Raw genomic sequence first — 27,039 nt, 5'->3', positions numbered from 1 at the left:
GCAGTTTTTTCTTAGTTGATTTCTCTATTCCTAAAGATAATTTTGGATATTTTTGCGCCTTTTAGTAGAAAGATTAATAATAGAGTTAGAATTTCTAACTATATATTGGTGGCAATTAGATTTGTTTTTTCTTTGAAAATGGGTTATTTCCCCCTTCTGTCTCGTGATTTTTAGGCCGTCTTGTGAACATTTTCGAAACTGCCCAACACTCGATCGGTATTACAGGAACTGCAGAGTTGTCTGTTTCATGTACTTCTTCAACTGACGTCGCTGCAGTTGGAACGTTCTGCTTTCTGACCACGTTGACGACTCGCTGTTAATGGAAATTTTACGCTACTGCCAGAATAGTAACTACTCTACATGCTTTGTGATTGGTCATTGTTTTCTGATAATAATTTGTAATAACGTAGTCAAAACGAATATTTACTTTTATATTTTCACGTCGCAAAAGAATCAATTTTTGAACGTTGTTTGTCGAGCATTGGAATATTTCGTATGTGTATCTAAAACTATTAGAAATCGTGATAGTTTAAATTAATGAAAGACATTTATATAATCTATTTTAATAGGATACAAACAGTTATATAGTAACATCTCTGAAGTTACACTAGTATTAGGGGAAATGTAGTTAAAAGATCTAGTAACTTTTAGGTAATTCCGTTGGTTATAGTTTCTTCCGTCAAGCACGGAAAAGATGCAGTCGCCATTTTACATCGTTGATTTTTATGTGTGTGTGCGGTGCAATTACTTCACGACTCAAACTTTTATTACGTGGGAATAAAATAGTTAGTGGTATATTTTTGTTAATTTTGAACTGCTAGAAGTTGACAAGGAAATATGGGACGTAAAAAGAAGAAGCAGTCGAGGCCTTGGTGTTGGTATCCTTTTTGAAACTACTCGTTATTATGAGCTACTTTACGTAACTCTACTTTTCGAACATTAATCAGAGTTACGATGGTATCGGGTCGATACCTTTTATATCAAATGTTATTTAAAGTAGTGCTGAAATCTGTATTGTATTAGGTTTGTATATGTTTTGTTTTATAATTTGAAAATTTCTACTACGTTGTGGGACACTTGGTGGAACACTATGCTAAAGTCTGTGACGAGTTAAAGTGGCTGAATCTGTGAAAAATCGATATTTCGTTAGTAACTATATTCGACTATATTTATTTCACTTTATTACAGAAAGTTCTGTTTACCAAGTAATTTACATTACAGAATACTGTGTAACACTAGCAGATACAATTGTACAATACTAGTAATGTATAGGTTGAGACCCAAGCGCTTTAAAAGCCCTAATTTCACGCGAGCTACTGCATTTTTTGATAACGTGTCTATTTAAATTTCTATCGTAACATTTTATTTTACGTGTCCATTTTTTAATAAAATAATTCTAATGAAAGGTTAAACATTATGAAAGCAATGAATTATATCATTTTGGAATAATACTAAAGATAATAATAAATAGGTTTGTAATAATATGTGTGAAATATTAGCTTTGAAAATACTTGCCTATTTTAAAGATATATTATATTAATATAAGTTAAGTTTTATGAACTTATGCTTGCAAAATGAATTAATTACATGATTAGTAAATTAGAGATTTTGGGCTTCATTCTTATCAGATCTTAATATTATTTTTTATGCCTTTAAATGAATCTTTTTGTGAGAAATAATTTTCAATATAAATTATGTTGCTAACCTATATGAAATAAAAATTAAGAAGTGCCAATATGTAATGTACAATTATATTTATTACATATTTATGATGTTAGACTATTTTCTTTTTGCATTATCATCATTCTGCATCGTGTGTACCATTTCTATATTGAAAGAAAAAAGTGTTGCAATTGATCCAAAGACCTCTGATTTACCAGTCGTATTGCATTATCAACTAATCAATAAAAAATTTCAAAATAATCTGGATCTCTATATTTATATATATGTAACATGTAACTACAATTGTTTATCAAATATCTACGGTTAACATTTCACAGACATTACTAGGAACTTGGGTACTATATACCAACAACTTTTTAAATCAAAATTGCATAATAAGGGTTCTTTCCTTACAATTAATACCTATGCAAGAAACAGAACATGAAAACATGCCTTGAGGATTAAGATAGTATTGGAAATGTTATAAATATACAATATACTATTACTGTATTATTTAGTTATTAAATTGTATTGAAATTTATATATGTTAAATAATCAACATGTTGTACATCTATAACATTTTTTCAGTAGCGTCTTAAATTTTTATTCACTATATACAAATTTATTGACGTAGTAGAGACTATAGGAAGTATATTTTTATGATAAAAAAGATTAAGTCATTTCATTCTTCCTTTTAATATAATATATTTTCCCCTTCGTGCCTACAAGAATCATATGAGAAAAAAAATGTAATAACTACCATGCCATTCAATAATTATGCCATACTATACTAATTCAATAACTGAGCCATTTATTTTAAATGTGATCTAAGTCCATTTATGTTTAAATTGGGATATTTAAGTGTTTGCATTTCAATGAAATTAAAAATATACGTATACATATATGAATGTATCATACTCCTTAAGTCCTAAGCCCTAAGAGAGTTAAATTTATAATTCCTATTAAAATAATAACAATTATTAAGTGAATAATATGTGTCTTCTTATCAAGAATGGACTTAAGCCACTTTCAAAATTAACAACTAGATTTGTCATCAAATTTGAAACAGCTCAGGTCTATTCGATATAATTTTAAATGCTTCAAGTTGAAAAAAATAATATTCAATTTATTTTATATTTCATTACAACACATGAAAAACACCAGTTTCTATCTTTTAACTATATAAATTATATAACAATTTACTGCTCATCTACATTTCATGTATGCTTATATATATTTTGTGTATAGGGATTTAAAGAAGTTATAAGTGCTCCCATGGTATATATCGTAGTAAGTCCATTGTGTCCTTGCATTTCACTATTATAACTTGTCTTATATTCTTATAAAGTGATGCCAATACAATATTTTCTAATTTTCTTGGTATACACCAATGTGATATCGACGTGGCATTGACGTATTCATATGCAACGAATCTCCTGATACTAAGAATTTATGGTCTATGATCTTCATATCACGTTCAAGAGTTTGGACAATTTTCAGTCATGTTAAAGCTACTTTAATATTTTTTTTCTGTCGTGCACACATGTCACCGTAAATGTTGTTAATGACAGGTAACAGCAAGTGGTACATTTACTACAGTTAATAACAAACAACTGATAAATGGACCTAAGTCACTTTCAAAATAAACATTTTTCTCGTCCTATTGATCAGCTAATTTTGATTTTATAAAATCTTACTGATTTTAAATGTATTATTTTTAATTTGCTTTAAAATGAAAAGATAACATAGAAATGTAATCATTAAAATGACTAGCTCAATTTTTTCAAAAAATGACCTTAGGACACTTTCAAAATAAACAGCTCAACTGTGTACATTAGTAGTGTTATTATATATAGCTTATAGTTAGTGTTATTATCATTCTAATTGTGTAGTCTGAAAAATGTATTATTTGGTAAGACATTGTTGGTAGGTACCACTTTAAAGGAGGTGTTTAAGAAAAACAATTAAAATCATACATTATTTTCTTAAATATTTATATTTGCATAAATAGAAGTGTATAATGCTACAAAACACAAAAAGTTTAAGCTCACGTTTTATAATATTGTATGAAAGTCATGATCGATTTCATAAAACAAGCATGTCACATGAATAACTATATGTATATCTACAGTATACGCTATTGTTAGAAGCTAAAGAGAAAAAATTTTTACTTGAAAATTTTCTTGTGTGAAAATTCTCTTTCTTTGAGTTATTCATTTTCTTTCCATATTTTTTCTACTTTAAATTACTGCGTACAGTTATATGTATAAGAAATTTTTGTTTATAGATAATATAGTATACTATTATAAAAATCTATTTCATATTATGTAAGTTTCCTTAAATAATTTCTTAAGGTATTGTAATCGAGAATTTGAAGATGAAAAAATTCTTATTCAGCATCAAAAAGCAAAGCACTTCAAATGTCACATTTGTCATAAGAAGCTTTACACGGGACCAGGACTTAGTATACATTGTATGCAGGTAATACTAATGAAGTTTTATCTAATAGTATACACGTTTGATAAAAATTATTTCTATAATTTTTTAGGTACATAAAGAAGCAATAGATAAGGTACCTAATTCTTTGCCAAATCGTAGCAATATTGAAATAGAAATTTATGGCATGGAAGGTATACCACCAAACGATGCAAAAGAGCATGAAAGGCAAAGAAATGGAGGTAGACCTGGTTCGCCAAGTTCAGGTGAAGATGAACCTGTTCGAAAGAAAGCAAAACCAGAGGGTTTATTAGGTTCTGCACCAGGAGCAATGCCAACAGGTTCCAACATGATGCCAGGTGTAATGCCAGGTATGGCAGCTCATCCTGGTATGGCACCAATGGGACAGTTCCCACCACCCATGCACCATATGATGGGACCCATGGGTCCTGTAGGTCCACCTTTCATGGCTCCTGGGTATGTATAATTAATTCTTTTAAAACCAGACAACGCGAAAGAAGACTTAAATATCTGATATTAATTTAATGCAAATTAGGTAAATACAATTTAAAATTTTTAAATTTATAAATATAAATATATATATACATACATATATAACAAGAGTATAGAAATAATAGAATAAAGTAATAAATTTTCTTTTTCTTTATAGTATGATGCCTGGGATGCCAGGAATGCCCCCAGGTATACAACCACCAGTGTCAGGTGCATCCATACCACCAACGCGACCATTATTTCCAAGTGCTGCAGTTGTTTCAACAGCTGCATCTACAGCTGTGACTTCTCCTCTAGGCACTGATTTTAAACCAATTACATCAGTGGCTGGTGGATCCATAGGACCTGTTAAGCCAACATTCCCTGCTTATAGTAATACAGACAGTAATACTACTACAAATAACAACATTGGAAGTGATCAAAAAGTAAATCTTATAGCCACTACTAGTGCGGCTATAAAAATCATTCATCCACCAGAAGACCTTAGCCTAGTAGGTTAATTATTTTTTAGTTATATGATAGAGTTAGATGAAAAGGTATACCTCCGACTTTATGATTTTTACAAAAATCAAGATATTTTAACAAGTGAAATATAATTTTTAATTTTATTGACTTTAATTTTATTACATTGTTGAATTCTTCTGAAGTGGACCCCTCTCAGTGTTAGATAAATTTTAGTAAGTCACAAAAAGCTAAAACCACAAGATGGTCAAATCTTTCGTGACGGTTTCCTAAAATGTATTTATTGTCTACCGAGATTTATAGCAAAGGGAGATGATTATGTAGAAAAGTAAATATGTTGAATAACAGTGTATATAGTATATATGGTAAGCATTTTAATTATTGAAACTAAACATAAACTTGATTCCTATAAAAGTTGTAAAATTGGAGGCATTAGCTTTCATTTAATACTTGTATATATTATAGGTAATAATTGTAATAGATATGGAAAGCGAAAATATAATAATTGTATACTTTAGGAGGAAATTAGAGCAAGACTTCCAAAATATCAGCGACGACAAAATGAAGAAACTCGAACTGTACAAGCCGATGCTAGTCAACAAGCTGCCGTGTTACAACAGCAGCAACAACAACAACAACAACAGCAGCAGCAGCAACAACAAGCTGCTGCTGCTAATGCAGCTGCTGTGTTTCAGGATCAACAGCGACAACAAGCAGCATTAAATGCACTTCAGCAACAACAACAAAGATTTCAGAGACCTCCACAAGCTGTAATGGTTCCTGCGTCTGCAGCAATGCCTGTTAGTTCTGTTGCACTGATGGCACCGCTTATGCGGCCTACTATGACTCTAGCCGCACCTGCTCTGATTCACGGAGGTAACATGATGCGACCGCCCCCCATGGGCCTACCACCAGGTAAGTCTCTATAATTTTAAATGATCATCTCTATTTCAATGAGAGCACCTAATCATTAATCTGCGTAAATATTAAATTTAAGCCAATTTTTTTTATACGTACCTTTTGTAGTACTGCATTTGGAACTATCAAAGATGTATTATACAAATATTTGATACAATTTTATCGCACAAACTATTTCAACGATGTTAGTGCCTTATGATACACAAAGGCATCTCCTACTAATAAGGGAAAAATCTCAACTATTCGATTTCGATTCCAACGAGTTTTTATAATACTAGTATGCAAATTCCTAATGATATGTACCAACTATTAATCGCAGCTACTGATAATCTTAAAGATTTAAAGTTTCGTGCCTTGAAGAAGTACTATGAATGTAAGATGAATTCATCGAAGTCGTGTTGTGATTCGAAGGTACTATCTCTTAAATTGAAATCGAACAATTGTAATTCTTCCTTTGTTGGTCGTCGCCAGTTTGGACTGTTCGCACTTAATCATTTACTGGAGTGTTTTTGCGCTGATGTCTCAGGTGCCAGAATCTTTGAAACCAACCATTTGTTGTTACATATGAAATTATTCTTTGTTTTTCACAATCATATAAGTTTTAATGGGACATTTATAAATTATAAATTAATATTTCTTTGATAGTCCAATATTTAATATCTATTCTACGGACAGTAAACATAGACCTTCATCCGAGCTATTGATATAGTAATGTATAAGGTGTTTAAAAGAGTTGAGGAGCATATAATACTCTTCAAAACAAAAAGTATGTTAATAAACATAGGTACAAAAATCATTACTTTCGCAATAATAAGACATTTTTACCAATAAAATATATTACATCTCTTTGCAAGATATCGCTTTTATTTCAACACATATGTGTTCAATTTCCTAGTTCAACTTATCTGACAAAATAATTAGTTTACTGCATCTTTTTTTTTTGGAAAGAGCAAGATTTAATTTTGATAAATTACATGTGATTAAATATTTTACCATAAGGAATAGCGTGCATTATCTTGTTAAAGTATAGTACATGTATAATTGAAAATGTTTTGTAGTTTGAAAACTATTGATTTTCGCGTAAGTATGTTTATTAAGATTTTTTTATTTGTTTTAATAAGCATTAAATGACTTTTGAAGTTTGGCCTCAACTTCTTTAAATACCCTGTATACATAAGTATGCACTGGTATCTATTTAAATTTGGGAGATACCTTCAGGATTAAATTTAAATTTCTTATCACCATTCCCCATTACTCATTTCTTCAAGTTCGGTGAAACCTAAATCTATCAGCAGTAATCGATTGAAATATTTTGAATAGCTTCAATAGTGCTTCAAAAATTGATTTCTCTTAAGACTAATCTTATTTATGTCATGCTTGCGTTTATTTTCATTAGGAGAATATTGAGATTATTAAGGCATTAGTTGTCTAACTCAAAATATCAGATAAAATGATAGTTAATACAATTATTTTGAACTAGATACGGATACTATTTTTTGAAAAATATAATTAGTAAGATTTACACAAGATAGGGTATTAAAACAGAAAAAATTGTGATGAATGAGTTTATGAAAAAAATTCTCGAGGCGAAGTTATATGTGCTTCTCAAAGTAATATAAAACAAGGTTTTTCAAGATCATTTTATAATGAGAATATATCATCAATTCTTTTTTTCCGTTTTAAAATAGAATTATATGTTTAATCGATTATTTACTACAAAAAAATATTAAAATATTTATGCTGTAAAACCAAATTAATTTAGGAGATATTTTAATTTTAATATTGTGAATTGGGTAAGAGAGAGATGGTACTTGTACCTATGCTACTTATATATGTATTTGTTTAATGACACCCATTCTTTTTTTTTTATAAAGACTCATACTGAGTAATGAGTGAAGTGCATCTCTACATGATTTAATACGTGATTAACTTTTTTTTTAATGTCCTTCAGAAAAAAAATTAAATGAGTTTAAGGTTAAGTAAACATGCTATTTATTACTAATAATCAACATATTATAATTATACATTAAATAGCATAGTATCATATATGTAAATTAAAGGTTTTTTTATATAAATATTTTAATACATTTTTAGAGGAAATTTTTATAATTATATTGGTTTATTAAAAAAAATATGCTTCAATTAAAAAATATCAGTGATATTTGAATTTTAATAAAAAATACCTTTGAAAAAAGAAGGCATTTTGTTGTTACATATGTCTTTTCAAGCAGTATAACTTTGCTTTGAAAAAGTTTTTTTAAAGGACAATAAATAGTGAAAATGTAATAAATTTAGAAATAGATATAAGAATTAATACGTTTCATCATTTTTTTTAGTCTAGTGTGTACAAGTCAAGTCCTATAGAATCATTAAAAGTTCTTTTCTTTAAAGACTTTAACATGTCTTCAAGCATATAGCGTATCAGTTTAATTTTCTAAATTTATTTTAATAAAAAGGAAAGTTAATATTGTTGGAAAAGGTATGATTCCTTTTTGAAAGAGAAGATTTTTTTAAACAAAAGCTATTATATTTTTATTTATTCGAATTTTGAATTATTCTGAAATTTTTGTTTTCTATGCCTATTCTTAAAATTTTATACGATAAATATAATTTTTTGCTATGACTGTGATTTTAACATGTCGACGTCGGCACATACTAGCTGTGGTATTATAGAAGGAGTTATTTAATTGGATCACATGTATCATCGATGGTTCAATTGGAGTAAGCTAATTGTGCGATGCTGTCTGATACAGTAAAATACAAATAATAAATCTAGCACCTATTTGTCAAACCTTAATATCTGTAAATGCTGATGTAAAACTTATTATTTTTTTCATTAGATCAAAGTCTTGATTATAACATCTAAGCTAAACATGAATGTTCACTCACTAAGAATTTATACACTGAATTTTTATGATTATAAATTCTGAATGAACAATCATGTACTGGTATAATGAAGTCATTGTAATATTCCAATTTCTTGATATATAGTACACTCACTCCACATACACATACATGGTTGTTTGGTAATTTTATGTTATGGATTTCTAGGCAATATCGTCACAACTACCTTTTGCACTAACAACTTTAGTTAGTTTCGGTTTAGGAAACGTTTTCATTATTAAAGGGCAGTAGTTTTATTTATCTATGCTTCTTTTCTTTATCATACCTGTAGGTTGATATTATGCGATAGATACTTGCAAATCAAATGTTTACCTCTTGAATAATGAGATTGTTGTTGATTGCTCTCCTGTTAAATCATCGAAAATCAATTTTTATAATCATACTTTTGCTTTTCTTAGGTAAATTTGTGTGTGAACTTAATTGATTCAAATTTAACTGGACACCAGTGTACATACAGTTTCAGGATCATCATATCAAAAATATGTAACATGTTGTGCATTGAGTTTCTGTGATTTGGTGCGCTCTAGTGCAAGTTCAGAACAGTTATTGGCTTGATAGGGAGCTGTTTTAATTTGACATTCAGCAGTATGCATAAAAGCAGTTACATAATATTGGTAAATAGGTATTTAATTTATAATTTTTCATATTAGTAACTCAATCTCATATTCTAATTCAAGGTAGTAAATGATACAACAAGATTTCAGGTCATATGCATGTTACTTTATATATAGAAAAACATTTTAATGATATGTTTGTCTCTTATAGAGGTCATTTTTTGTATACAAAAATATTCTAATTGTATACTTATGGATTGTTTAAATAATTTCAATACTGCGTGTAATGTTGTATAGAAATTATCATAGCAATTAGAACATATAACTAGAAACAATATAATGCAGAAATCGATAGTATAAATTTATTTATTGTTTATAATTTTTGTAATTTTTATATATACATTATTTTCAACATTTTTTACAATTTGAAAAGTCTTGAAAAATACTGATTAAAAATATCAGTCAAAATTATTGGTCTTTTCCAAGACCATATTCAAATGAAAATAATTAGGTTTCTAAAGACTGCATGCAAATTAAAATGATTTTAAGTCTACTTCTCAGTTAAAATGATAACAGTTTTTAGAGTCTCATAAATCATAAGAAACATTGGAGTTAAATAAAATATAGAATGCATATAATAAAATGTATATAAAAAATAAAAAAATAACAATTAATAGATAAATTTGTATTATGAAATTGTATATACACTATTTGTAGTAGTATATCTTTATTGTTACAATCATTTGTATATATTGCATCCAATATTGCACGCAGCTCATTTTATTTACTTAAATAATATGTAAGCATACGATAAGAATACTTTTCCATGTGAAAAATAATGTGCATAATATAACTTGATACCTTACTGTATCATTTATCATTATGAATTAAAGTATCAAATTAACAGTTTATGAATATGAATCACTATAGATTAGTTATTTGTTTATCGGTATGATGCAACTACTTTTATAAAAATTGTTGAACGTTTGTGATCAGTATACACATTTTATGTTAGTATTATACAGTAATATGCCAGAATCACAAGGACTCAATGTACATTCTATTGAAAGTGTACAGTATATTTTCTTGATATATCGTGTATTTTATTAACTGACCATAACAATAAGTACTTTTCATTTATGTTATAAAATCATTGTTACTTCTACCATAAGAAATTTTAAACGTTTCTCAATTAGAGAGATAACTTCGGACAATTAGTTTACCCAAAAGTTTTTAAGGTTTATATGATCTATTTACTAAAAATATAGATCAATCATTTAGGCAAAAATGTTTCCCATCTGACATATGCAGTACAATATACCTTTGCACTTCACCCGCCACCACGCAGCCTTTACCTTCTGCCTCCTCAACAAGTTAGACTTGCCTGATGGCTAGGAATGTGTTATGGACAAATAAGAGTGACAAAGGACAACAGTTAGACTTTGGGGGGATCAATTTTGGCGAAGCACATGTGAGAAATATTTTAAATACAAGAACATTAGACAAAAAAGGGGAAAAATGAAATATGGCTACTAAGATGTTAGCACGCTCAGGATTCATCCGTATGCCAGAATCGACGACAGCGTGTCTTGTACGTTTATATTTTAACGGTGCGTTTGCAGGGCGCCCAGTCACTCCTTGGTGAGTGTTGAACGAACCCAGTCTGGTTACTAAAACTGTATTTTATACAAGGTTGGTCCTTAGCAATTAGCATGTGGCGACATGGCCTATCTATCTATCTATCTATTTATCTATATATATGTATATATAGATATTATATCTATATATGTATATATATATGTATACACATTTGTACACATATATACGTATGTTTACGTATATATACATGCGCGCGTGCGCACCACACACACACATACATACACACACACACACACACACAAACACAAACATATACTTCATTATATTTATTATTACTCTTATTAATTATTATTATTACAATTATTATTATTATTGTCATTATTGTCACATTAATACACCGATATATGTATATATATGTGTATATATATATATACTTATATTATTGTCACTGAGCAGATGGGTCGAGCGGCCAACGATATTGCATCTGTTCTAAGTCTTTCATGATGGGATATCTGTTTTTGGATTTTAAGCATATAACAACTTTTTGGACGTGAAGTGCTTCTACTTCGAATTAGAGTAATCATCGGTATCAGTAGCACGATTATGCTAAAGTTATGTTCCTCTAATTACAGTATATCAATGCATATGTATTACATATGCGTATATTCATACGTATATTTAACTCTTGATTGATAAACATTGTTAAGGAATTGATTAAATTTTCGGCCGCTCGGCTGGTTCATCGTATATTTATTTCTTTTTTTCTGTTCTGTCAGCTTTTTTACTTACTATGTCGACTTAACCATATTCTTACGATTCATTTACCATTACCTTGCCAACCGTGTTACCATCCTACCTCTTCATATGTACTTATATAGCTTGAAATCCTGTTGTTGTGATATAGTAGTGAAGAAACCGCTTTTTGGGCACGGTACTGACAGTCGTTCGAAGTTGTCATTCTAAGTAAAAGGAATAAGAAAAAGGCAGAAGAAGCAGAAATAACCGATGCATACTTCCATTGATAAGTGTCCCTTCCTTCTTCTTGCTTCCTTAGAATATTTTTCCTGATGAATAAAGACACGATAACGTGCAGTAACAACCATGATGTAATGAGATAGTAAATTAAAATATTAAGAAGCAACGCAAACTAATGTCACTGCAATCAGAGTTATGTTCTAAATCTTATTTTTACAACATTTCATTTATAAATGGAAGATTTGCATTAAATTATTTTATAATATCGTGGATGCTACTATATGTTTTAATATTACTTTCACAACAAAATTTTGTACACTACAAGTACAACTTAAACCATGTTTGAAAGAGAAAAGAGGGAAGGGATCATTTGTCACTGCCATTGTTATTATTGTGGTGTGTATTATGACAAAAAAGAAATTTACAACAAGAACGAACGTAATGTATCTCCCTCACACCATAGCCTAGCTTTTGTGTCACACAAATGATCTTAGATAATTGAAGTCAATCCACAGTAAGTAAATGATTTCATATTACTCTATATGTGTGTATATGCACATATATACACACACATAAAAAAATATATATAATACTATTATTCTACTTGGAATTATTTCTTATACGTTTAATGATATAGATGCCTAATTTGATATTTGCGAGTGAGGGTATCACTAATAATTATATGCTATTCATTAACAGCAAACACTGTCAAATAGAGACATTTGAAAAAAGAAAATAATGTGTCTCAGAAGAAGGCATATTTAGAACAATAGTGCTTAAAATAAAATCATTATAATTGAAATTCTCTAAAACTAGTAAAAATCAAACAACAAATATATTATCCGTGCAATTTATTTTAATTTGCGGAAGCTCTTTTGGAGCAGTGTTTTGGAAGATCAGCTGGCAGTCGAGCGATTTTTTTAAATGATGGAAAGTACACAGATATCAAATGAGTCTCCCTCTTTGTGATAATGTGAGGTTTTGCGTGGTATCACCTTTGCGAGTTTGTTGTGTCTTGTATTGTATATGCAGCACATTGCATGTTGAGTTTAATTCTTTATATAGTATGACAATTTGTATCGATAAAATACTAGATAGACATAATATTTGTCAATAATAAACCCTTATGGGTGTATGAGAGAGTCCTGAAAAATTCGACTAGATTTCATTTCAACTTTTGCGAAAGAACGCATCATTGAAGCAAATACAAAATATGCTCAGTCGATGGTGTAAGATCGACACCACTTTGTTGCTTAACACTAATACATCTTTTCTTTCGTTTTTTTATATTTTCCTTTACTAGACTTTTCTCCGTTAATTTAAACAAAAAATCTCCTGTTTAAAATAATCAATGTATACGTATATCTAATTGTGTTTTTCAGTTGCTTGATTTATTTCTGAAAGATACATTATTTTTGTGACTTTTATGCGAGGAAATGCCATCGATCGGCTGTCAGACAACTTCCCGTTCAGAATAGTAAGAATTCTCTGGATTAGTTTGGAATGTATTGAAAGATATTGATTGATAGTGTACCACACCAGATGCTCAATATATAAAAAGAAATGTTTGCATTCGTAAACTGTTCCTTTTAATAAATTGCAAAATTTTAATTTTAGTTTTTTTTTTCTCTTTTAATTCCGAACTATCTCATGAAATATACTTTTCTAACTGAACGATGCGCGGTCTCCAAACAGAAAGCTATGAAATTTTTCTTAGATGCGAGAAGGAAAACGGAGTAGAGCAAAGAGGAGAGTAATGTGTGCGTTTGAGATACACACACATAGTTTTGCTTGTTCGTCCTTTTTTTTTTTAATGTTTGACGAATACTCTCGCGACGTAAGTACATGAGATGATTATTTACAGATTGTTCAAAACATGTAATATAAGAGATTTGTGGGAGGAAATGGGTTGAAAGATTATTCGGAATATGTTTAATTAACACTTTGTTGTCCTTTGCAGGGATGATTGGAGCGTTGCCGCCGGGCGCAATGCATCCGGCATTTGCAGCTCCAATGGGCTTTCCTGGTGCACCAATGTTGGCTCCGATGATGCACCCACGCTTCAGATGATCACCTCCTATGGACGGGCCCACCTCGCCACTGCACTTCGTGCTCTGGGCCCGCCCCTAAATTTTATTAGGGTCCGGACCTGATTGAGAAGAGGACAAAAGCACGCGTAAAACATATTAGCTCGCGTGAGCACACATCGTTGATCGGCCGCGGCTGCACTTGACGCATCCTCTCCTACGAAGTTTACATGAAGTTAGCAAAATCTTTGTTTTTTTTTTTAATATATCATGGTAAAACACGTCACGTCAGTGCCTGAGAGGGTTTACCAGGTGCAGTGGAAACGGTCGCTCGTTCTCCTTCAATCTTTCTGCTAGCAAAGATATCGAATAAGTTAATCTTACTCACCTTTATATGTGGTGTGTGGTCGCGCGATATCAGCGCAATGAAATAACTTCTTTCCGAAGGAGTCAGAAATTCCAGGTGAGCAACGAAATCCGCTTTTTTTCATTTTCTTTTTTTTTTCTTCAGTGAAATCAATTTTTCTGTTTGCCCAAGAGGCACCGAGAGTTCGACCCTTCGGATTACCCTTCTTATGGATATATGTTGTTACATTATCTGAGTACCTGGTATTTTAAAATTGTAGATACTAAAGAGGATGGTCGTATCGTGTTGTTAATGGCTGTATAAGCACGAAAGCTTTCGCGTAGACAACTCATAAGCTACTGATACAAGAATTTTATTGTAAAGTCATATACATATAGACAATTTTACGTTGCTCATCGTGATGTTAAATACGAAATCAACTCTGAAAGGTATACTGGCTTTCAGCTGAGAAGTTTAAATGGAACGAATTTCTATATGACCATAGGTTGTCCTTTTATGTTACGGTAGACCGTTTCCACGCGCTGTTTCTCAGTCTCTGCACCAGTGTTCTCTTGGAGAGACACGATCGCGGAAAGGTGGCGTTTCACACTGCAGCTAGAAAGAATGTTTGCTGAATTGAATATTTCAATTATTTTTGTCCTCTCAACCAAAACCATTTCATTATGTGTACATATTATTAAGCATGTATGGTCGCAACACCTATATGTTTTGTACCATATGAAATCTATCATCGTTTGTTCCCCTTATTTGATTTAGCATTAAGGGGTATAAGTTGCAGTGTGAACATTCTGTCGCCTCAGGTTAGTTTCTCACTACTTTTATTTTGTTAATGTTCCAGATCGAATCGATTTACTTTTGACTCATTATTTATATTCTTCTTTCTATATTTTCGTGAGTTATTTAATTTACATCTTTCGCCCGCTGTCCACTTGTTGTGAACAATTGCAGATATTCTGCTGCAATAAAAGAAACTCAGATTCCTGTAATAGACTGCACAACAAACGTGCGCAAATCATTACATTTAACTTTTACATTTCAAATATTTGTATTGTTATCAGTGATATAAAAAATATTTTGGAAATAGAAGTTTGACTTAAGGAACATGTATAATTATGAAACTCTTTTGAAGAGATTTTTTCGAGATTTCAATGTCACTAACAGCCTTTATACATCATGTATATGTTAATTTTCATATTTTCATAGTTATTGAGCAGACACCAATCATTAATATAGTAAACAATAAAAATAAAAAATTGTTAATAAATGGCGACCGAAAAATCGGTTTTCATTTATATAAATCGTACTTTTATGATAATACTTTTAGGAATAAAGAACTGTATCTAAAATTATATATCAGAATAATAATTATTGTTCTGTATATAATTTTGTATGCAGTTTAGATAAGAGACTTGTTTTAATTGTTTGTTTGGTAGTTTTCTGTTGTCCAAAATTTGATGTTTTTGAAATCTCGAAAAATTGTTTGCTACATCTGTTTTTCTCAAGCTTCTTTCTTTTTCTGAAACTTCATGAAGTTTATGTTCTTGAAATGATTTCTGTAAATGTTAATTACATTGAAAATATTTTGCAGCTTAATTGAAATATTTAACATATATGGTTTTCACGTTATTATAAACGATTATCATAAATAATGTGTTTATAAGAGCAATAGAGAAGCATAAAGTTTTAGTATTTTTTGTATACAATATTTGTACAAAAGTATTTTGTATATATAACAATTTTTATATTTTATGTATGGAGAATGTAACAGAAAGTATTAAGTCTTTAACTAAAAGTGCAGGAAAATATATTATAAGATGTGAAAACTATGTTTGACATATTCTGTGAGCTTATAAAGTATTGTTTTTAGTATCATTATGAAATTTTCACAATGTTTCCCCTTTATATCTGGTTTCAGACTGATGAATTCTATTGTATCACAAATCATTGAATTTATCTGAACAATTATTTTTATGTGACATAACAAAATTGTAGGTATTGATTAGATAAAATTACATCCTGTTATAAACAAAAATAGTAAAACTTTAATCTTCTCTATTACTGCTACATAATCTTATTATTTATGAGAGAGACGTTGAACAATAATAGCGTGAGCACTCTGTACAGAGAGAATCACCTAACGTCAGGACCCCAAGAAGACAATTAAGAAAAGATTATGGTAATAAAAGTTTACTGTACTGTTTGTGCTTTGTTTTAAATCTTATAATTTTACTGTCACAAATATAAAACATTTATATTTTATATTTTAATAAGTGTTGTATATAGTTTTGTCTTTTGTTTATAAGCGATTTAAATCAAATATTTTGTGCATAAAACACAAACTCTATAGTAGAAAATAAAGGAGTAGTATTAAAAATTCGTAGGGTCAGTAAATGCATGGTAATATGGAAGATTAAGTTATTATTTAATTAATTAATATTATGATAGTCTTTTTCACTTACCCAATAATAGATGTTGCATAAGAATAAAAGAAGAGAAACTGAAAATTATTTTACTAGATTTATAATTAGTATTATTTAAAATTTCAGAAAGATATTTATAAAATATTTTATTGTCATTAATTGTGCAATGACTTTTATTGTCATAACTTATTCATCATTAAATTGTATCATTTACGTAAATTTCATATATGTTAATAAAAATGATCAAAGAGTCTAAGGTCCTGAGGTTACGCGCTTCGCTTTATACATATAGGATGATTTTGATGATTAATACAGATTGCATTATTTTCTTCAAAAGATAGTAAAAAGAAGTGGTAGAAGCAAATATTTAAAGAATTAACAAAGTGTAATTGTTTTACATTTCTGTGTATACAAGTTGTTCAGTTACTATGGCAAAGATCTTCAGGGCTGATGCTGGATGTCAGAATGAAACGGAAGTGATGACTAAACAAATTGTGTTTGAGATTTTGCTTTCTAGAAAAACGTTTTCTAAAACTCTATCAAACATATGTGCTACCATATCGATAAGAATTTATTTTAAATACGTGAAGTTGACGATTGTGCGTAGTAGTTTAGAATTTTTGTAACGTGTCGCGTTAGTAATAAAGTTTTGTTATTAATGCACGAGTATTTGACGAATTATCAACATTTTTCTCACGAACAAGAAGCATCAGACGCAATTTTGTTATTCATTATTTTCGTTTTCTTTTAATCTCTAGAATCATTCCATCAGTTTCTTACTATTGTTGCTGAACGTACATATGTATACATGTGTGTGTATGTATACTACACTCGTGTGCACATATATAGAGGCGCGCGCGCGCGCCCACGCACGTGCGGGCTATCTCATGCAATTTGACAGGGCTATATCTTTAAATCCGTTAGAAATAGAAGAATATTGTCAGAGAGTGAAATGAAATAGTTCTATGTTCTATATTTCTGCATTCCTTTTATGTAATCTCGTGCACCGGCACGGTTGTAGCGTGCAATTGCACACTGTTTTTCTTATGGAATTACGGAATTTTTGTCTGTATCGGTTGACATTTTGGGACACATTTGGTGGTTAAAATTCTTAGGATTAGATGGTTGTAAAGTAAACAATTCCTGGAATGTTGCAGCTTTCTTAGCAAACCACTATATTGTCCACGTTTTCAGATGTAAAGCTTTTAGGTTATGAAAAGTATTCGGAACGTTGTCTACCATATTCTAAACAATTTCTTGTATATACGTAGGTGGCACCGAGAATTTCCGCAAAGACGTAAATAAAACGATAAATTGTTGCTATTTCTAACTTTAATGGTTTGCAATATACTTACTTTTGTATTGTACATATTCGATCTATCGATTTGATCGTGCATTGTTACGTTCGGTGCTAGGTTCTGAAATTAGATCCATCATTTCAATGTCAACTGTAATACACGCATGGTTGACTGCAGCAAAACAGCTAACTCTGTAAGACCAACGTGATCGCGTTTGATCTTACATCATGATGTATCATGTGCAATGCAACCTTGGACAGATCGTACAATTCAGAAACGATCGATTTTTCTACATCTTCGCGCGCACAGTCGATTGTTTCGACGATCCGAAGTTGTTGGCGCGCCACATGTTAAACATGTAGAACCTCAGCTCGATTCATCGATTCCTCAAATACCGGCATTCAAATGATTTGATCTACATCAAAACCATTCTCACTCATGTGACGCATAACATCGACGTACAGGATAATCTTCAGAGAACTTATCCATAATAATGTGTCCACGTGCAAGTACCGTAAAGCATTCGGTAAACAATCCTTTCAGTTGGTACTTTGCTTCTAAAAGCATTCCTTTCGTGTCAGTTACAATTTCAAGTCGTAAAGAATCCCGTTAATCTTATTCCATTTGTTAAGTAAACTTGCGTATAACTCATAATGCAGAGATGATTAATGTGAAATTGCGTTGGAAATGGGATGGAAATGCGTTGAATGTCTTCAAAGAATACGCGGAGCATTTTTATAGATTTGGAAAGGTCGAATGCATAAAGTTGTTGTGCCGGTTTGCGGAAACTATCAGTATTACCCACGTATGTATATTTGCTGTCTAATTCCATTTTGAAAACAGGGCAAATACGTATATACAGATCCTAGCTACCTGTCTTTTAAATAGAGTTATTTATTTTTCTGCTCTCGTTAGTTAGTCTCTTCTTATACGTAATCAAGTATTCTTATTTATCAACTGTAAAAGCTGTTGTAGAACGTTGTTATAGAATCGTGACTAATACTTTATCAATTAAATAATCTTGCGAATTAACACCAAACTTGATCAAGTGAATCGATTTGTACATATTACGAATTACGTATGTATTACTGGTAACAAATTCGTTGCTTTCTTTTCTATTTATATCTCGCTATTTAATCGATTAATGTGTTTAGACGGAGTAATAACCCCGTGTTGCTCCTTTTATATGGGATGTTCGGCTACAGGAGGAGCGAAACGAAAGAAGGTGATCTAGGAATTCGAAATAAAAGAAAAATCATAAATAACAGTAATTGTGTTCGGAAAACATTCGTTTTCTAGAAGTGCGATTTTAAACATCAATTGGATATAGATGCATTAATAATGAAAATCCATAAGATTTCGTACAATTTCATTACACAATTTGATTTCTGTTTTATTTCGCCACAGATTCGTCTCTTTCGTATTATCTACAGCCTACTAATCTGTAGATATATATGTATATTAATTAAGAAGCAATTTGTAGAGTTGGTGAAATAATTGAAAAGATCGCTATATATACGAAAATGAATGTAAGCTGAAGCGCAACGAAGTACAAAGTATATAGTAAATTATAAAGAATCACAAGTGGGTTGTGGCATTTCTAATGAAAATTGAACAACGGAAGGTAAATAATTGCAGAAATGTACATTTCTTGTATTTGCTTCTATCGCTTTGTTTTATTCCGGACGAAGTTTGTGATTGAAATGATAGTAATCTGTTGATCACGAAACAAAAGCGATCGATTCGATCTGTGAAACCCTCTTCCTTTGCAAGGAACGTGTTGGCGTCGCATGAGTGAGTGGTAAGTACGGAGGGTGCTTAAGAAAAACCGATATCAGCTCTCTATACACTCGACTCACGCCGTTTTCTTTATTTCAACTTGTTTCCAAATTACCGATGTTTCGAACATCGATGAAATTATTGTCTCAATAACTTTATTTCTACATAAAAGATCTCTCGTTCAGGTGTAAAAATAGCGGGATCCCATCGAATTTTAAATACTGTCGGACACGACAATTCTATCTGACAAAACTTCACCTGATTATCAAAAACAAAAAAAACAAAAAAAAAAAAAAACTCCTGTTTCCTTTTTCTTTTCGCTATCTCTCTTTCCCATCGTTATCTTGTCATTTTCTTTTTCGTTATTTTATCATTTATCCAGGGTGTCTATTGATAGCAAGATAAAATCTAAACGAAATCCTCCTAAAAATCTGAACATTACAAATCCGTGTACAATCGTAATCCGATGAATCGTGAAACGAGTAAAGAGCGGAGAGAATTCATAAAATACACAATATATATAAAGGATGTTAACGCGCGTCGACGGTGGTCGAATTTATGTTTAAACATAGTTCCGATCATAATAGCTTTTTTTTTTCATACGTTTCGTGCTTTCAGACTAACGGAAGCTGGCACATAAACGTATCTATTGCGAAACGTGTAGCGAGGACGGTGCAAGAGGAGGCTATTAACTAGAACCACCAGACATATTTCCTGCTTATTTGTACGTTGATGATAAACGATCCCATTAATTGCACAAGGTTGTAAATTAGTTGTTTGACTGTGGAAAAATACGAGCTTGCGTAAATTCTCTTTCTTTCTTCTTCTTCTTCTTGCTGAAAACATCCATCTCAGTAGACACCCTGTTTGGTCATCATATTCTCTTCCCGTCACTTCTGTCATTACTTCGAGAACAATTATAAAACAACATTAATGCGCTGTACAACACGTGTACGTACCTTAAAAAAAAAAGAAAAAAAAACTACGCATCGTTACGAATATACTTGATTTTCAGGGGGTTGTCTTTCCGAATCGTGTCTTTCCGCCGCTGTCGTTCGTGTCGGAAACAAAAGGCGATTCGTAGATGTGCCTACGAGGGCCGATGGGAACGTAGCCGAAACTGAGCCGCCGCTCGTCCCAACCGTCGCCGTTTCATGTACGGCCGGACATTGTTTCTCGATCGCGCTTTTGCTTTCGTTCGGAGATTCGGCAGGACAATCTGTTGACAGAATTGGACATGTAGAAGTTCTGTTGTTATTTATTGAGTGTCACATTATCAACTTGTTCCGAATAAAGACGTTCTGTGGAAAGTTCGAAAGATTGGGCATAGTCTGTCGTTCTGGGAGCTGTTTCTGTTTTCTTTTTATTCGTATTTTTTTTTTTTTATTTTGTTTTGTTTTGACGTCGACTAATACGTTCTGTATCGTTTCGTTTTCAGTCGTTCTTGTTTGCGTTGCTTTCGGTGGCTTGCGAGAGAGTAAGTAGCTTCACGCGGACAAATCTGTTCCCAGAATGGCGGGCGACAGCCACATATTGTTTCAACCAATCACAGCTCTGACCGCTGTTGGACCGTATCGGTCCCTTGCTTGAAGGCAGGCGATTGTTTGGACCTACCGTCCTAAAGTCGGGGGGTGCTTGCTGTATTCCCAATCGTTCTCATGACGCATCGTTTATGATAATGGACAGTTGATCGAAAAATTAGGAAGAAATCGCGATCGATTTTGAAGAAATTGAGATCGAAATTGAGATCGATTGGAAAGTATAGCGGCCTCGGCTGTACGGACGCGTGGCTGGACCGAGAAACAATATCAATCGTAATCGGTATTGAGTCGTGGGCAAATCGTGTTAACCAACTCGATCGTTCAGAACGTTAGAGCGAGAGAATTGTTCCGACTTGTCTCACGAATGAAATCAAATTATTGTCATTAACGATTTATTTTCAGCAATATTACTGATTGTTTGTTACTTTAATTATTTATTCATTGTTTAAGTTGCCTTCTCTATATTAGTTGGTTGCGGTCAATTTGTCGGTATTGTTGTTTACTAATTCGATCGAGGTGATGATCGAAACGACGTTTCGTTGATCATAGTTTACCCGAAGTTGGGACCAGAATGGAAGTTCATGCACTTTTCTCGTTCGATCGTTCGTAGAATGCTTAGCTGGCTCTGTGTGTATATCGGTACATCTGTATTTTACATTACTCAACGATCCTTCATTATCCTTTTTACGCTAATAATATCTTCCCATTTGGTGACAGCGGATGCACGATTCGCTCGTGGGGATCGCTTTGCTCGAGATACCGGTAACACGGTGGCTCTTTGTCATTCTAATGTCTTTATATAGAGCGGCTCGAAGTATCGGAAATTAAGTGCTACCTTCAAAAGTACATATCACCGATCGTTTCTTTTATCACGACTATTCCGTCATATTTTCTAGGTATATTACAATATATTCATTCTAGACCTTGCCCATTCATCGTAGACAATCGTATGCCGATTTAATCGACAGGCGACAGTATTTAAACGGTTTTACGTCGAGTTTTATTTGATACGTTGGATTGAATTTTTACAATTGAGTCGAGTTACCCGTTCGATCCATTCATCTTTGTTTAGTTTGAAAATTTGTTTCTTGCTATGAGTCTGTACGATGCAAATATTGAGATCGGTTTTAGGTTGCACTTTATATTCCTGCACGGACCGCTTACAGAAATTAGCAGTAGTCTCTACTCTTCTACAGCATTATTGTTTTCAGCTGACTGCGCCTGAGTAGACTGGACAATATTGTCGAAGGGAAATAGTGAGGGAAAGGTGATACTTACATCTGTATTTCCGTTGAAACAATAAATAAATAATAATTTGTTTGATAAGAACGCTGGTTACGCGGTATCACGATTAACATCATCGTCCTCCTCACCAGAATCTTTCGAAATAGTTTGAAAAAGATTTAGCACCGCTTCTGTTTCGTGTCGAAGAAAATAAATCGATGATGTTGATCACGTTAACGCAGATCTTTTATTATTATACCGAGTAAAGGTATTTTGCCTTTAATGTTTCCTTACAACAATTTTTATTATAACAATCCAGTTTGCATTTATCAATGTTGGTTTATATTTTCACTGGGATTAAAAAACATTAAAGTTTCTGACGCGATACTAGCAAGGAAACATTTCTTTCTATTTTAACAAACATGTTTAATATTCATGTCTAATATTATTTAACATGTTAAATCCCTGTATTTTTTTTCAGAAATCCATCCATGTGATACATGAATATAAATGTACTTTCTGTACAGACTTTTCATTTTTTCTAAAGTGATTCTTTTAGAATCTTTCATTTTTTTTGAGACAATTCACAATTTGATAATTCAGAAATTGTGCGGCAATGTGAAATAACATTTAATAATATTATTTTTGGTTCGCTTGAAATTTATTTTATCACATATTTATTTTGCATTAACAAAAGTCAAGTGTTTCATATATTACAACCAATTTATAATCTTGATTTTGGTCATTAGAATTCACGCAGAACACAATTTAGAAATTTGGATTTTCTAAAGTTGGAATTAAGGTGAAATAATTTATTTTGTTTCCTTTTATTTCAAAACTGTAAAATAATCAAATAAGCTGAATTTATGTGTAAAAGTAAAAAGGCCTTTTTTTTATGTCACTAATGCTAAAAATATTGGTTTTGGTACTCAAATTACCATTTTCACTTTTTTCTTAAAATTTGAGAAACTTCAGAAAGGACCCTATTCAAAAACCATATGTTTTCGCCCCCAATCGATTTTGTCTAAACTTTGCATATTTGTAGATCTATATGTGTCTCATCAATTGCCAGAGTCTCTATCTGTCAGGCCTTTTAATAAGGGAGGGGGAGGGGGTCAAAGTACGCATTTGGCGAAATCTTTCGGAGGCTATAACTTTTGATTAAAAAAAGATATCGGCTTGAATTTTGCGTCAAAAAATCACAAAAAAATTAAGCTTTCGAATGCTATATAATTTTTTCTTTTTTCGGAATTAGTCACTTTTTATGCTTTTTTCTAGTTTTCGGGTTAGTGAAAAATTGCGAAAAATTGCTATTCCCAAAATAGGTATCCCTAGATTTGAACAAAAAACTCAGTATAGGAAGCTCATTTTATGCTCTTTAAGTGGTATAAATCTTACCCTGGGGAAACATTTTGTTTAAAAGTTATAACATAATATTCGTGTCGATGCGCAAGCTGTGGACGCGAAATTCGAGCAAAACAAATGCTTTTCTTAACATATTGTGACTTATTATTAAAATTATTATCATCGGAGATTGAGATTATTATTGTACTAGGAAGAATTCGTTTTTAAAAATACTTTTTAATTTAATGTTACTTACACTTTTTAAATAATATTACACGGGACAAAATTAAAAGACAAACTTCGGCAATTTCTCGTCGCATAAATAATATTAATGAAGATGATGATGCAATAATCACCATATGGGATGGTACTTATGTTTATTTGCATAAAAGTACGAATTATCGCTTCCAAAGAGTGACGTATAGTGGTAAAAAGAAAAGAACTTTTTAAAACCGATGCTGGCAGTAACTACGAATGGTTATATATTGGATGTTTTTGGTCCAAATAAATTGTGGGCAGCAACAGTATGTGATGCAGATATCTTTAGATTTATCATGAATACCGATTGGTTTAAGAACTTTTTCAAACCTGGTGATATCTTCATTCTTGACAGAGGCTTTTCCTACGTAAAAAATGAAATACTATAAAATAATTACAAAGTCGTCATTCCTGCCCTGCTAAAAAAAGGAGTTAAACAACTATCAACCTCTGAAGCAAACGAAAGTCGAGTATGCACCAAACAAAGATGGCTAGTAGAAAGTGTAAATAGCTCACTTAAAAGATTTAAATATATCAAAACAGCTATAGCTTCAGAATGTGCCCCAAAATTGTTTGAAGATTTTAAAATTGCAAGTGCTCTTCACAACGCATACTTTAAACGAATATATAGTGATAATGATGATCCAGAAGTGGCTTCAACTTTATTAAAAGACCTAAACAAACCAAATATAATGCAGCAAATTGTAGAATGCGAAGGTCTTGTAAAAAAAAATAAAAAACTTTGAAAACATGACATTGGAACATTATGAAAACTTCCCAGCCTGGACATTAAAGTGCTTAAAATCGTTCACGGGATCATATCAATTATCACTTGCAAAGTCGTATATAGCGGATCACTTGCTTTCTGGAAAGTACCAATTTTTTATCAGCAAGGAAAGCTATCTTCCAGACTTCAGCAAATATGGATTGGATATTCAGACACCATTGTTCATAAAAGCTAAATTGCAATCACGACACTGTGCTCAGAAGCTTTATTCGATATTCATTTTAATTGATATCGCACAGCCCACGATTACGTCTGTCAGAAGTTATTACTGCCAGTGTAGAAACGGAGCGAGGACTGTTGGTTGCTGTGCTCATGTGTTAGCACTAATATGGTACCTGGGATTTGGACGATACAGTGATCTATCAGCACCAGCTAATTTTTTAAACATACATTTTTCTCATATAAGACCAACATCGGAAGATACAGAAGATGAAGATGAATAACATACAAAAGAAAAAGGACATCTAGAAAAAGAGGAATAATGTAAGTAACATTAAATTAAAAAGTATTTTTAAAAACGAATTCTTCCTAGTACAATAATAATCTCAATCTCCGATGATAATAATTTTAATAATAAGTCACAATATGTTAAGAAAAGCATTTGTTTTGCTCGAATTTCGCGTCCACAGCTTGCGCATCGACACGAATATTATGTTATAACTTTTAAACAAAATGTTTCCCCAGGGTAAGATTTATACCACTTAAAGAGCATAAAATGAGCTTCCTATACTGAGTTTTTTGTTCAAATCTAGGGATACCTATTTTGGGAATAGCAATTTTTCGCAATTTTTCACTAACCCGAAAACTAGAAAAAAGCATAAAAAGTGACTAATTCCGAAAAAAGAAAAAATTATATAGCATTCGAAAGCTTAATTTTTTTGTGATTTTTTGACGCAAAATTCAAGCCGATATCTTTTTTTAATCAAAAGTTATAGCCTCCGAAAGATTTCGCCAAATGCGTACTTTGACCCCCTCCCCCTCCCTTATTAAAAGGCCTGACAGATAGAGACTCTGGCAATTGATGAGACACATATAGATCTACAAATATGCAAAGTTTAGACAAAATCGATTGGGGGCGAAAACATATGGTTTTTGAATAGGGTCCTTTGAAGAACCGTATACAAACGAAGCAATTATGCAATTTCGAAATAATACGAACACGAATTCTAACATGGAAGTGAAGATCTCGAAACAAATGAATTAACACCTGAAACGTGTTAGAAACATTTGATCTTATCTGAGACAATTTGCTTTTAATCAAGTAAAGATAAACCAGAGCTGATGCATTTCAATGCATTAGTCGAGCTTATAATTAATTAAATTATCATCGCGTGCCTAACAAATGTAGCAGAACTATGCAAATAAACGAAAATGGGATCTTCAATTACTTGCAAGATTAATACGATAACAGTTACTTCGACGAGAACTGAAAGAAAGATGGAACAAAGCAACGAATATTAAAATAAATGTTACAACACGGACTAATAGCATGCAGAATATATACGAATGCCATTATCAACACGAAAATGGTAACAACGAACGTCGGTTCCAGAACTTAATTCAAGATTCATACATTTAAACTACAAATAGCTGAACAAGATATTACCGAATGTGACACATTAAGACACCGCAAAAGGTGGTAATTGTGAGCAATGATACGACGCGATTACACTAGTGAACGGTCATTTCTCGAGCACCAATTAAACTCGTGAAAATCGTACAAGTAATAACAGTTGGCTCTTGAAGGATACACAGAAGAAAATGTAGATGATAATGTCTTACTTTCCTTGGTAATTCGTGGTTTGCGAACGTAAGATTACGTAGATACTTGTGAGTAAGTACAATTACTGTATAACAATGTAGCAATGGCTTGAAAGCTGCGAAAGTATGCGTAAGACAAGAGTAACTTACGAATGAGACATCTCGTATTTTTGTTTGAACGGTAAGAAATGTTCCAAATTTTTTAAATCC

The 27,039-nt window shown here is 31.7% G+C and overlaps 1 protein-coding gene across 1 annotated transcript; it reads left to right on the top strand.

Moving 5' to 3' along the window:
* Positions 1-661: 661 nt before the first annotated feature.
* On the top strand, positions 662-20,723 carry Bugz (Bub3 interacting GLEBS and Zinc finger domain protein). The gene is made up of 7 exons (XM_076909588.1): positions 662-878; positions 4,017-4,143; positions 4,211-4,575; positions 4,769-5,102; positions 5,592-5,988; positions 13,984-14,285; positions 20,533-20,723. The coding sequence occupies exons 1-6, from the start codon at positions 838-840 to the stop codon at positions 14,091-14,093; spliced, it is 1,374 nt and encodes a 457-aa protein (XP_076765703.1). The 5' UTR covers positions 662-837; the 3' UTR covers positions 14,094-14,285; positions 20,533-20,723.
* The last annotated feature ends 6,316 nt before the right edge of the window (positions 20,724-27,039 follow it).

Source organism: Xylocopa sonorina, chromosome 2 (assembly GCF_050948175.1).
Source record: "Xylocopa sonorina isolate GNS202 chromosome 2, iyXylSono1_principal, whole genome shotgun sequence".
NCBI lineage: Eukaryota > Metazoa > Arthropoda > Insecta > Hymenoptera > Apidae > Xylocopa > Xylocopa sonorina.
Note: the sequence above shows the minus strand (reverse complement) of the source record. Positions and strands in the feature narration are given on the sequence as shown.